This window comes from Hevea brasiliensis, chromosome 14 (assembly GCF_030052815.1).
Source record: "Hevea brasiliensis isolate MT/VB/25A 57/8 chromosome 14, ASM3005281v1, whole genome shotgun sequence".
NCBI classification, from domain to species: domain Eukaryota; kingdom Viridiplantae; phylum Streptophyta; class Magnoliopsida; order Malpighiales; family Euphorbiaceae; genus Hevea; species Hevea brasiliensis.
The window spans coordinates 83,195,262-83,207,874 of record NC_079506.1 but is presented as its reverse complement, the minus strand read 5'-3'; the positions used below and the strand labels follow the sequence as shown (position 1 = coordinate 83,207,874).

Sequence of the window (12,613 nt, the reverse complement as noted above, 5' to 3'; positions counted from 1 at the left end):
GGGATATCAACATCTTCTATCTGTTCTTGAAGTAGGGAAAATTCATTATGAAACTTGATGAAAATGAATTATATAGACATTTCAAGGAAATTATTCTCAACTTAGGGATATGTAATAATAAGGTATTTAAACTTTAATTTGTAATATAAAATTTTCATATTTTTAATTTAAGTGACATGAAATCACCTTTAATTTTCAATAGTTGATTTTAAAATTATTTATGTTGATGTGATATTTATCAAATTGAAAAATTATATTTTCATTAATTGATAGTTCGGAGAAATAAGTTTTGAGGTAGGTTTTGAGTTATTGAAGTTTTGATCTATATAAAATTGGGACTACCGGTAGATAGAGAATAAAATAATTTTTTTTTTTCAATAAGTGTCAAACTAATAGGGAAAATATAATTTTTAATCTTACAAGTGTCACGCTACTGAGAGTTTATGTTACTTAAATTAAAAATTAGAGGATTTTATATCAAATTAAAGTTTTAAGTACCTTACTTTTATATATCTCTAAATTGAGGTACTATTTATGTAATTTACCCTAGACATTTCACATTCTGCTCTTTTCTTCATAAATTTTGAACTATTTGCAACTTTATTCAAAGTTCAGAAGGCTGGACCATTTTAATCTCAAGTCTCTACTTATCAAAATCATAGCAGGTTATTATTGACAGCAGTAATGAAGCACTGCACCAGCAAGGTTAGCGTCTAGCCATGTAATGTGATTTCCAAGAAATGCATGGTACTTGGCTAGCAGCACAAAAGATACACATATTAGTCTCACTGCCAATGGATGTGAAAGGTGAAGGGCAGCTGAGGAGGCTTTTCTACCAAGTATCTACAACCAATGCCATTGTTTTTCTCGTTCTGTCTATAGACTAGTTTAGATATCAAGCATCTTGAAAGAGTCTGCTACCACTTTAAGCTTGTTGCGAACTCTTTTCCATCGTCTTTCATTTGCTCCCACAATCAGGGTGTAATATCTCCCTGTACACAAGGGCATCCAAATAAAGTTAGCCCAGTGCAGAATCTAGAGACTTAGAGACTGTCTTACATCTAAACATAAGAAATAGTGAATTAAAAGCTTACAAATTCCAGATCCTATGATCTGAAATCAATTGTTGGTGGGGCTCGATATGATGTTCTAGGTCAATAATCAGTCATTTTAAGATGGTAGGAAGCTTACCATTGCCTATTGCTATGGTTGCAAAGGAAGTACTTGAATAATTTGGAGATGTAAGCTGATATTCAAAGGTGTAATAGTTTTTCCCATCTATTGATCGCTGCATTCATCAGATAGCCATCAAAGAAATTGTCAGCATGAATATCGTTGAAAAATCATTCTATTTACTCACAACAGTAACACATGCTTTTTACAAATAATAATCAAATGGTAACTTCTGAACCTTATTTTCATCGTTGCCTATAATTTGAAAGCTTTACATGGAGATTTTTTACGCTACTAGTAATTGCCATTCATTACAAATGGCAGCAAAGCGCAGGTAGAGACTTCATATAGCATATAGCCAGTCAACAAGAATTATGAGGTTCTATATGATTAGAGATAATCTATCAGATCCGATATAAGATGAGCATTATCAGTCAAGAGGAAAAAAAATATCCAACAGGATGAAAGGACAAAAAAACTTAGCAGGCATTATCAATACCAACCTCTTGCATGTCAATTATAGTTGGCCTTTGATTTGGCGCAGCATACACATTTTTTACTAGATCAGAAATAACCTGCAGAACATGAATTCTGGTCAAGGATTATTTAGACATTCATGATTCAGAACAAGATCAAAATTATGATATTTTTACCTGTTCCATCGGTCCCAAATCATGAATGTCTTTTTTATCAGTCGGTATGAATCTCACTCTAACATTCTGCAATTGTAGGACTCGGTCCTTAAATGCAGAATCATGCCCCCTGAAATCAAAATCCTAAACAATGGACAAGAGAGTTCTTGAGTTTCATAAGCTAAAGAAAGTCACATTTCCACATTATAAAATTAGTTCACAACTTACTATCCAATCTGAGGGGTAGTAATATGAATATCCATCTTTTGGGTCAGAAAAAGCTCGATAGTTCTTTGGTACCTCTACACAATGCCAACATATGAGACTGTTGTAATAGGAGTGTTTATATGTAAATCACACTATTCTTTTAATCTGCATACAAAGCATTTGTGCTTTTCTTTTTTTGCTATTGTTATTGTACTTGGGTTCTTGCGGAAGACACTGAGCATCGAACTCACTACCTCCAATGGAATTAACTTCAGGTGCATCAACTAAGTTAGCAAGACATTACCATACTTCAAATGAAGATAGACCAATTTGTGTTACCTTCAGCAAAAAGGGGATTTACAGGGAGCAAACTTGCTGCCAGAGCTCCAACACCCAACAGTAGCAGTCTTCTCCTGCAATTGCCTAAAAGAAATTGGAGTATATCTTCAGTGAATTGATCATAAGTTAAGAAAAGAAAAAACCTAGAAGTCTATCCATTACCTCTACAAGAAAAAACAAAAGTTAACATTATCCAAACACCAAATTGCAGGATTTAAATTCTATGCTAAGCAGTGAGAAATTAACTGTGAACTAAAAAATCGAAGTTAAACTGATAAGGGTTTCTTCTAAAACTTGATTTCCCAGTCCTAAAACAGTGCCTGTCAGAGGATAAGCAATGAAATTGAAGCTACTCAAATGGGTATCTTACTTTCTTCATTGAAGTTTGCTTCTGTAGTGCCTGAAACAGAGTTGATACCAGCTAGTAAAATGGGTCGAGGCAATTCATTTGAACAAGGGGCGTTTAACTGGAAACAGAGAAAAATTGAATGTCTATGAATTAACTCTGAGATGGAATATAGTCAAAGTAGAAGCAAGAACAGAATGTTTAGAGGAGACTGACACAGACACCTTTTGGGATAAGGTTGAAGAAACCCAACTCAAAGAAACAGAAGATAATGCCATTGGTAACTAGGAGAAGTAGAAGTAACTGCAGCTTCTCATAAATTAGCTTGGTTCTTGATGGGGTTAGGAGTTTGTGGTCCTTTCCTGGAAGAGTTCTCTGCGTATTTATCCTTGGAATTTTGCAGCAACTGGATAATGCAGGAATTGCCAGGAGAGTTTGGGTCCTATTAGTTTGAGAATCTATCATTTTGATTCCATTGTATTTACGTTAATGGTTATATAATTACTATTTTACCCATAAAGATAGCTTATAATTTTTAATAGGTTCTTACTATTTAAAAAACTAAATTAATTAAGTTTTGATATTTGATTAAGTAAATTATTGCCTTTTTATTTTTTTATTAATTAACAGTTAAAAAAAATCAAAACTCTAAAATGCATGCAAAATTTTGAAAATTTTTCGCTAATAACAAAAAAATTCCAAGAAAAAATTGTTTAAATAAACATTTTTCAAGCATATATATATATTTTTAATTTAAAAAAAAAAGAATTTAAAAAAATAAAAAAGAATTATTAATATTGTGTTTTTGAAATTTGTTATAAATTCTAAACATATATTTTTATTTTTTGCATTTGAATTTTTTTATAAAAAATTATTTATTGTATATTTTTTTAATTTTACTCTTTATTTCTAATAAATATAATAAATATTTATACAATGAGTAATTAAATGAGATAAAAAATAATTTAATTAGTCAATAATATATTTTTATAAAAATGAAATTTATCCTTTTATTTTTTTAATTAATATGCAAAATCCAGATATGATAAATAAAAATAGGTAAAGGGGTACTTTTTTAACAGTTAATTAATGGAAAAGTGAATAAATGGATTAAATGGTTCACTAAATAAAATGTTAGTGACAAATTAGTTGAATTTTTAAACAATAAATACGGTTAAGGTTTTGATTCCATTATTTGATTTTTGTTTGAAAGAATGGAAATTGAAATCGAGCTTTAATTCTTTATTTATTTTAGAAATAAAATCAAAATTTTAGTTAAATTTTGATTTAATTCTAAGTAATTTTAATTCAATTTTAATTTTAGTCTTGTTTCACTTTCAGTTCATGTCTCAATTTCTGTACAAAAATCATAAAATTTGTGGGTTTTTTTTTAAATACTATAAATAATTATATATTCTTATCATCAAAACATCAATAAAAATTGATAATATTAATATTTAAATAATAATACCAATATGAAAATATATATTATATATGTAGTCTTTAGCAAGTACATTATTTTTTGGTTGGGCCCGATTGACTGAGAGCTTAAGAGGAATTTGGTGCCTTGACTGGACAGGATATTATTTTCAGTTCAAGTGGTATCAGAGCCTCGTAACGTTCTGGGGGTCTCGGGTTCGATTCTGCCATGTGTAAAAAACAGCTCTACACTAAGAGTGGGCCTGGAGAACCCAGAGTCTGCGCAAGTGGAGTCGTGGTGGGTTGGGCCCGATTGACTGAGAGCTTAAGAGGAATTTGGTGCCCTGACTGGACATAATATCTTTTTCAATTCTTAATTTTATAATTTTTAACTAAAAAGATACATATATAATTAAGAATTAAAAAATATATTATATAGCTAAAAGATGATTTAGTCATATTATCAATAACTATAAAGTCATGTAATACATTTATGATTAAAATTATTAAGAAATTGTTGATTAACTAATAGGCTAACAAGAAGCACCACATGGTACTCTGTTTGCTGAGCACATATTATTCTTTTCAACAAAATTGCTAAGATTGCTATTTGATTTGATTAATGAATGTGAGACTCTTGTTCTTACTTTAATAAGGGTGGGAACTTAATCAAACTCCAGTCCAAACTCCAAAGCATCATAACAAGATGCTTTAATACTTTTATTAACTTGTTAAGCAGAAATCACTAGGATTTAAAAATATTGTCTCTTCCAAATTTGCAGGATCTGTTGCACTTCAATTCTTTTATCCAAGTGTAGTATTCTTCTAGCTGAACAGGAGGCAAAACTTCCAATGAAGAAGGTGAACAACCTATGCTTAATCTTTAGATCATTACAAGCAGCACCAACAGAACTAATTATTTGCTCGAAGAGTTGTTCTTGAGCTCAAACAGCCTAATGCACAGCTTTAATCTATTAGACATGAAGCTTAGTAATTTTATGTCACTGTTAAGACATTTATGAGGCTCTCATACTTTGTTAATTTACCAGTCTGACCAAAAAGTTCAAGCTTGTGGGAAACTGTAGTGCCTAGGAATAGGTTTACGCTCTTAACAGTTACAATGTGAATGCGAGAACAAGCATACACAACCAACCTTGTAGAACACTTGGGATTCAAGTATTGACTTCTTAAATAGAATGGCAGTTTAAATCATACTCTATAGCAAACATGCCACGAATGATGACCAGGCTTAACTGATCAAACACCAAGCATGTAGATTTTGGCAAGAACATGATATTGATTTTGAGCTCAAGATGACGGCTCATTCAAGAATGAAACAGACAACCAATTCTTAAAAAAAAAAAAAAAAAGACTGATTTCCATTATCAAGATGAATCAAATAACATATATCACTCTCAGTACAACTCCTAAGTCAAAAATAGGCTAGCCATTTGGACTCCTGGGAAGACCTGCATTCCTATGTTTTGTTGTGGGATGAATAGGTCCTTCTAAATCCCATTTCAGACTCGAAAAGTGATAATTTGTTTTAATTCAACTTGATATTAACTATGAACAAATAAAAAATTACATCAATACAATGTCAGAGGAGAATGTTATTTCCCTAAAAAAGACTTTCCATAAAGCTCTGCAAAAAAAGGAAAGAAAAAAGAAGCATACATGGCAATAAGAATCAGGGCTTGTAAAGCTCTGGAAAATGCACAAATGGTGCTTCACAAGGTTGTACCGAATCAGATAAATGGAGATTGAGCAACCACATTAAACACTGAAAATATTGAAAGAATCAATAACTGTGTGCAATTTATCTTTCATTTTGTCCCACCTCCTCTCATTGGCCCCTGTGGTCAGTGTGTAGAATTTACCTGCCACAGAAAAGCCAGATCCAAATGAAAAGCGGAATGGAAAGGATAACTTGCTTTCCCAGGGTCAGGGTATATTTGATATCAAAGGACACATCTAACTGCAAATGTTGGTACTATAGAATCAGTATTTTCACAGGGAACAGATGCACAGTTTTTTGTGAATAATTTTAGATACAAATGAAAAGATTGTAATTTTGGTCGCCCTCCCTCGTGTCATTAATCTAAGTGACAAAAATGACTGGTAATAACACATGTACTGCTTCTGATTGCAGATATTCAATGACTGAAGAAAGTTGTCATCATTGATCATCTCAGGCCTTGAAATCTCAATTCATCACCAAAAGTTCCATTAGCAATTCTGGGGCCACTAAGGCATATGTGAGAGTGCTTGGTGAAGGGGAGAAATAAAAGGGAAAAAAGAAAAAAAAAAAAACTAAAAAAATAGAGGAGATGAAGGGAGATTATCCCAGATCAATTTATGGATTTGTTCTGAAAATCATAGATTCATCAATTCACTTCTATGAAGTCATGATAACTATCAAAAACCAAAAAAGGCAGGAATTTATTCAGAAATTTAAAAATCAGCAAATGAATGATGGGGCAGGGCACAGCAAGATTACCAAATCCATTTCCCAGTAGCATATTCAAATACAATGAATTAGTTTCATACCATTGCCAATAGAGATTGTACTAAGAGCATGACGGGTATAGTTTGGAGCCTGAGCAATGAACTCAAACGTGTAATAAGCTTTTCCATCAACATCATGCTGCACCACAGACAAAATTCAATCAATTAAGCATTAATTTACCATCACAATTCCAGTACAAAAACTGGCATAGATAAAAAAAAAAAAATAATAAACTAACCAAGTAAATAATTGTAGCTGTTGAACCATATTCGACTCCATTACTATTTATATCATAATATTACTCGGTTCAGCTTGAGATCGTTAAATTGTTCTTAACTTTTTAAAAGCGATGTGCTTCATGAAATATAGTAATTTTGAGCAGCCATTAATATCTTACCAATGCATTTCTCCGCAATAGTCTATATATGTAACTAGTAATTTCAATCATGCAATGAAAAGCAGCATTTGATTTCCATCATTTATGATTGCCAAAGAGGTTAAGAAAGATAGCAGGTATTTTAAACCCAACTAATTGCTGATGCAATGGTTTGGCAATCCCAAATGCCTTTTGCTCTTTATCATTGTAATCCACATTGTGCATTTAGGTTTTCAGTGCACAAATTTAGCATTTGACGACCTTATTATTTGATACCCATCATAAAATAATCAGCTTCGCGAAGGAATTGAAAAGGGAATCAATAAAATCAATGTTCTTAGTACAACAGACTATTCCCCCAAGTCTTTTTAAAAATCACAAAATAAATTACACTCAAATAAACAAGAGGAAATTATACCGCAGATGCCTCAATTAGTTTTGTTTTCTGGGATGGAGGGGCTAAAACCTTTTTGATCAATGTTTCAGCAACCTGAGAAAGTGAAATGAATGTTAGCACCTTCTATCAGTTAGAGATATGTTCTGACTATAATTATAGACCTATGCAAGAGCATAAAATGGAAACCATGACTTTCTGATCTTTTGGGACAAATATATCTGGTGTTAGGAGCATCTATGACAAACCTGTTGTGGAGGTCCAAAGTCTCGAATATCTGTTTTGTTGGTTGGGATCATATTTACACTGACACTTTCTAATGGCTCAATGACATCTTTAAAGACCTTGTCTTGGCCTTCAATGACCACTTCCTGCCAACATCCCAAAGACTAATTTATTAGTATTTAGCATCAACATGAGAAGAGGAACGAAGAATGGAACCTATAGCAAACTTACCTCCCACCCAAATGGATATAGGAATGAGTATCCGTCCTTCTTGTCTGTGACTAAAAGGAATCCCTTTTTAGTTTCTGCAGCAACTGAACCATATCAAGGGTGTCCTCTTAGGATATCAGAATCATTTATTTAAGGAACCAACATAATGCATAATTGGAAAGGGTTCTTTTCTAATTTCTATACAACTAGCTAGAGCACAAAATCAGACGCAGAGACTTCAATTAGCTAACAAACAAAGCAAAACAGAAAAGCCCACATCTGCAACAACAAAGCTTACATGATGAAGTTTGGTTAACCAGAGAAACCCAAGGGGCAATCACACTGACAGCTATCAATTGGCGTCTCCTGGATCTAACTGCAAAGATAGATCAAAATTAAATAAAACAGAAACATATTATAATTCAAATTTTTGTTTCCAAAAAGATTTTTTTTTCCATTAAGGAAATTGAAGAATAGAGCTAGATTATAAAAATTCATATTCCAATCGAGATAAAACCTTAATGTCTACCACAAATATTTAGAATTCAAACAATACAACTCAACTTAATTCAACTAAGCCTTTATCCCAAAAATTTGGGGTCGGCTATATGGATTCGCTTTCTCCACTCTAAATGATTTTGGGTTAAATCCTCAGAAATATGTAATGCTTCTAGGTCATGTTGTACTACTCTCCTCCAAGTCAATTTAGGTCTATCTCTTTTTTTCTATCCTCTAACCTAATGTGCTTTACTTGTCTAGCGGGAGCCTCCGTATGTCTACGCTTCAAATGATCAAACCACCTCAATCTCCCTTCTCTCAGCTTATCCTCAATTGGTACCACTACTACCTTTTCTCTAATACTCTCATTACAGACTTTATCTAGTCTAGTATGGCCACTCAATCACTTAACTCCTTCAGTGCCCAACACTCACTACCATATAACATAGCCGGTCGTATGGCTGTACGGTAAATTTTTCCTTTCAACTTATTGGGAATCTTGCAATCACATAAAATTCCCGTGGCACGTCTCCACTTCAATCATTCGGCTTTAATTCTATGACTAACATCCTCCTCACATCCCCCATTTACTTGAAGGATTGAGCCGAGATATTTAAAGTGATTACTTTGGGACAGTACCACTCCATCCAAACTTACTCCTTCCCTATCACCAGTTTGACTTTCATTGAACTTGCAATGCATGTATTCTGCCTTCGTTCTACTTAACTTAAAACTTTTTGACTCTAGAGTACTTCTCCAAAGCTCTAGCTTTCTATTGACTTCTTCTCGCATCTCATCTATCAAAACAACATCATTCGCAAACATCATGCACCAAGGAATACTCTCTTGTATATGTTTCGTCAATTCATCTAAAACTAATGTAAAAAGGTAAGGGCTTATAGCTGATCCATGGTGTAATCCAATTAAGATCGGAAAATCTCGTGTCCCCTCCCACTGTGCGCACAATAGTAGTTGCTCTTTCATACATATCTTTTAACACTTGTATGTACTTAATAGATACCCTCTTTTGTTCTAATACACTCCATAAGACATCTTTTGGAACACTATAATAAGCCTTCTCCAAATCAATAAAAACCATGTGTCGATCTTTCTAAACATCTCTATATTTCTCCATCAAGCTTCTAATGAGAAAGATCGCTTCCATAGTTGAACGACTGGGCATGAAGCCAAATTGATTGAGAGAGATAGAAGTATCATGACGTAGTCGATGCTCCACAACTCTCTCCCACAACTTCATAGTATGGCTCATGAGTTTAATTCCCCTATAGTTCGAGCAACTTTGTATGTCTCCCTTATTTTTAAAAATACGTACTAAAATACTCCTCCTCCATTCATCTTAGAATTCAAACAATAATCTTGGAAAATGATTTTCTTCTGTAGGCAACAAGTATGAGTTACTCAGGTTATACATGATATCAACTTGTTTATAAGCATGCAAAAAAGAGATATCTTTCAGTCTTTTCTACCATTTAGTTGAATGTAATTGCAGCAATGTGAATTGATCTTATGCCTCTTTTGTGAACAACTAGACTGAAGAGAGTTTTGTTTTCTCTTGTGCAGTTGACCTGTAGTGAATCCTATCATACCAAAACACCATCTAGAAAATAATTATCATAATTGACCCATCAAAACATCAGGCACATATATATCAATGGCATTAAAAAAGAAAAAAAAGGAATCACTTTGACATAATATCATAACCACATTGCCAGCAAAGGATAACATTTTCCAGAAATTCACTTAATTGAAGTGAAATTCCCACAGTTTATAAATTAAACCACTGTATAGAAAGAAATTTCATTCTATAAGCAACTCACATATCAATGTTAAGTAAAATTCAAATTGCCTAAAAGGAAACACGAATGAAAACAATAAGAAAACCAGAATTCACAGTATGCGAAACCAAGTGCCCATGATTAATAATGACATTGTTCATAGTAGAGAATCAGGAATTAATCAAACAAAGAACAGACCTTGAGGTTGAGCCAATGATTGCTCAGCCCGAACGATAAACGAAATACCTCTTCTACAGCAAGGAAACGAACCATGATACCTTTGCAGTCCTATCTATATACACAACAAAATAAATTAAACCCATGTAAGACTATATATAAACTTTTCAGATACAAGTATAAATGAAGAGGAAGGACCTGAGGAAAAGAGTTAGAAGAAAATGTGTGATAAAGGGAAGGTGAATTTTGCAAGGAAGCCATTGTTGAGTGAAGAGGGTAGAGGTTGTAAGGACAATAAGAGACTCAAATGTCTCTGGAGTCAGCAAGGATTTTTTTTTTTTTTTTTTTTTTTTTTTGTTTTTGTGGTGGAGAGCTTATCCTTAATATTTTTGAGTTCTCGCGCTTTGCTTATCCTTAAGGCTGCTAGGCCACGTTTCGCATTGAATTTGAGATTAAAAAACGTTTTTTCAGAAAGTTATTATTTGAAATATTATTTAAAAATATTTTTTAAAAATTATTTTATTATTTTAATATTTATGATAAAAAATATTAAATTTAATTTATAATACTCAGTCTATTATTTATTAAAGTCGTTTTTAATTCTGTAAATTTTTTAAAATTTAAATTATAAAAATAAATAAAAAAAACTCAACAGCAATTTTTACTATAAGAAACTATTTCTATACTCAATTGAAGGTGTTAAAAGTACATAAAACTTTTTTTCGCATGTGGGAAACGTATAAAGGACACGTAAAATCCCATTTGTAAATATATTTGTGCGAGTTTGATTTCTAATCATAATGATTTAAAAAATTTTTTTTACATTTTGTCAAAATCTCTACTTATCAACTTGAAAACAAACTCTTAATCCTTCAACTTTAAAGCTCTAACGAATTAATCCTTAATATTTCATTAAATTTGTAAAACTATAATTTTTATGAATGTAAATATGGCTATTTTTCTTACTTAGATTAAAAAGTTATTATATTCTTCTAGTGTTTAAAAACTCACAATGTTAATTTCAGATTCATCCATGGATGCAATTTTATACACATATGTAATTGAGATCAAAATTATGAAAAAAAAATCAATTTAAATCATCAACTAAACAACCAAAAATTTATGGTCTTCTGCCAATGAAGAAAACAGTGAGCTAGTTATATATATATAGAATACACATAAGGTAATTACAGAAATAAACTGCTATTAAAATCATGACAATTTTAACAGAGTTTTGTTCTTATATAATCCACACACACTACATATTTGAAATGAGATTCCAAAAGACCAACCCTTGAAAATTTAATTTTAACAGTGAGCTAGTTATCCAAGGTAAAACTGGTAGTTTTTTAATACCCTATAACAAATTTTGAAGATTCAAATAAATTTTAAATTTAAGCTTTTAACGACGATATTAAATTATTTAAATATATATTTACTAATTTTTTAAAAATTAAATGATAATATTTGAAAAATTAAACGTTAATATTTAATAAAACCGAAAAAAAAGGAGTAGATTATGTGATTGCTTTAAGCCTTGCATGTAGTCTTTATGCCACTGATGAGACTGGCCAAAGATGCAATGGACCATGGTCCTTTAAGGCATTATTATAATTTTTTTTTCTCATTATGATTCTTTTAATTTGATTAATCTTGATGCAACTCACCCCACATTGCTTGTTTAGGGGTCGCTTGCTCACCCGGGCGACACGATTAAATTTGGATGGGTGCCTGGTGTCTCGATATCTAATGGGAGATCTATCTCTCTTTCCGTATTAAATTTTGAGAAACTTGTGTCACTGAATTAGAATTCTAGTCCAAGGAAAATTCTAAGACCAACAAAAATTTTGGTAATAAATATTCAGAGACCAACTCTTATTCTTAATTCTAGTGGGAGTTTAACACGATGTCTAATCTAATTTAATTATGATTCTATAGTTTAATTAATTTACAATCTAATTTTTTTATTAAATTGAAAACTCCAACTAGAGATATTTTCACTTTCTGCCTTGTAAGGAGGAGTAATTAAAACCAAATAAACTGAAATTTTGTTATGTTATTATTATTATTATTATTTTTTTATATAATTGAATATCATGTCTATTTGTTTTACTTTCTAATCTATACATGATGTAGATTTTGCTCAATATTGACAATAACAATGCAAAAAAAAAAAATGGTTATAAGAAAATTAAACTATTCACCAAATTGGAAATTAACAATATATTTGGATAGAGTAAGGGAAGCTTTTATAAAATAAGATAAGATAAGATAAGATAATAGAAGGTAAGGTACCAAAACCTTCATAACAC

The 12,613-nt window shown here is 31.7% G+C and overlaps 2 protein-coding genes across 2 annotated transcripts; both read right to left on the bottom strand.

The window, feature by feature from the left end:
- Positions 1 to 647: 647 nt before the first annotated feature.
- LOC110662819 (photosynthetic NDH subunit of lumenal location 1, chloroplastic) lies at positions 648 to 3,164 on the bottom strand. Its single transcript, XM_021821949.2, has 8 exons — positions 2,922 to 3,164; positions 2,722 to 2,818; positions 2,352 to 2,435; positions 2,034 to 2,107; positions 1,827 to 1,949; positions 1,677 to 1,748; positions 1,192 to 1,288; positions 648 to 992 (listed from the first exon to the last, which is right to left on the bottom strand). The coding sequence occupies exons 1-8, from the start codon at positions 2,973 to 2,975 to the stop codon at positions 889 to 891; spliced, it is 705 nt and encodes a 234-aa protein (XP_021677641.2). The 5' UTR covers positions 2,976 to 3,164; the 3' UTR covers positions 648 to 888.
- Positions 3,165 to 5,656: 2,492 nt separating this feature from the next.
- LOC110662818 (psbP-like protein 1, chloroplastic) lies at positions 5,657 to 10,651 on the bottom strand. The gene is made up of 8 exons (XM_021821947.2): positions 10,500 to 10,651; positions 10,323 to 10,416; positions 8,129 to 8,206; positions 7,852 to 7,934; positions 7,644 to 7,766; positions 7,420 to 7,491; positions 6,667 to 6,763; positions 5,657 to 5,996 (listed from the first exon to the last, which is right to left on the bottom strand). Exons 1-8 carry the CDS (start codon positions 10,560 to 10,562, stop codon positions 5,893 to 5,895), a joined length of 714 nt encoding a protein of 237 aa, XP_021677639.2. The 5' UTR covers positions 10,563 to 10,651; the 3' UTR covers positions 5,657 to 5,892.
- Positions 10,652 to 12,613: the final 1,962 nt, after the last annotated feature.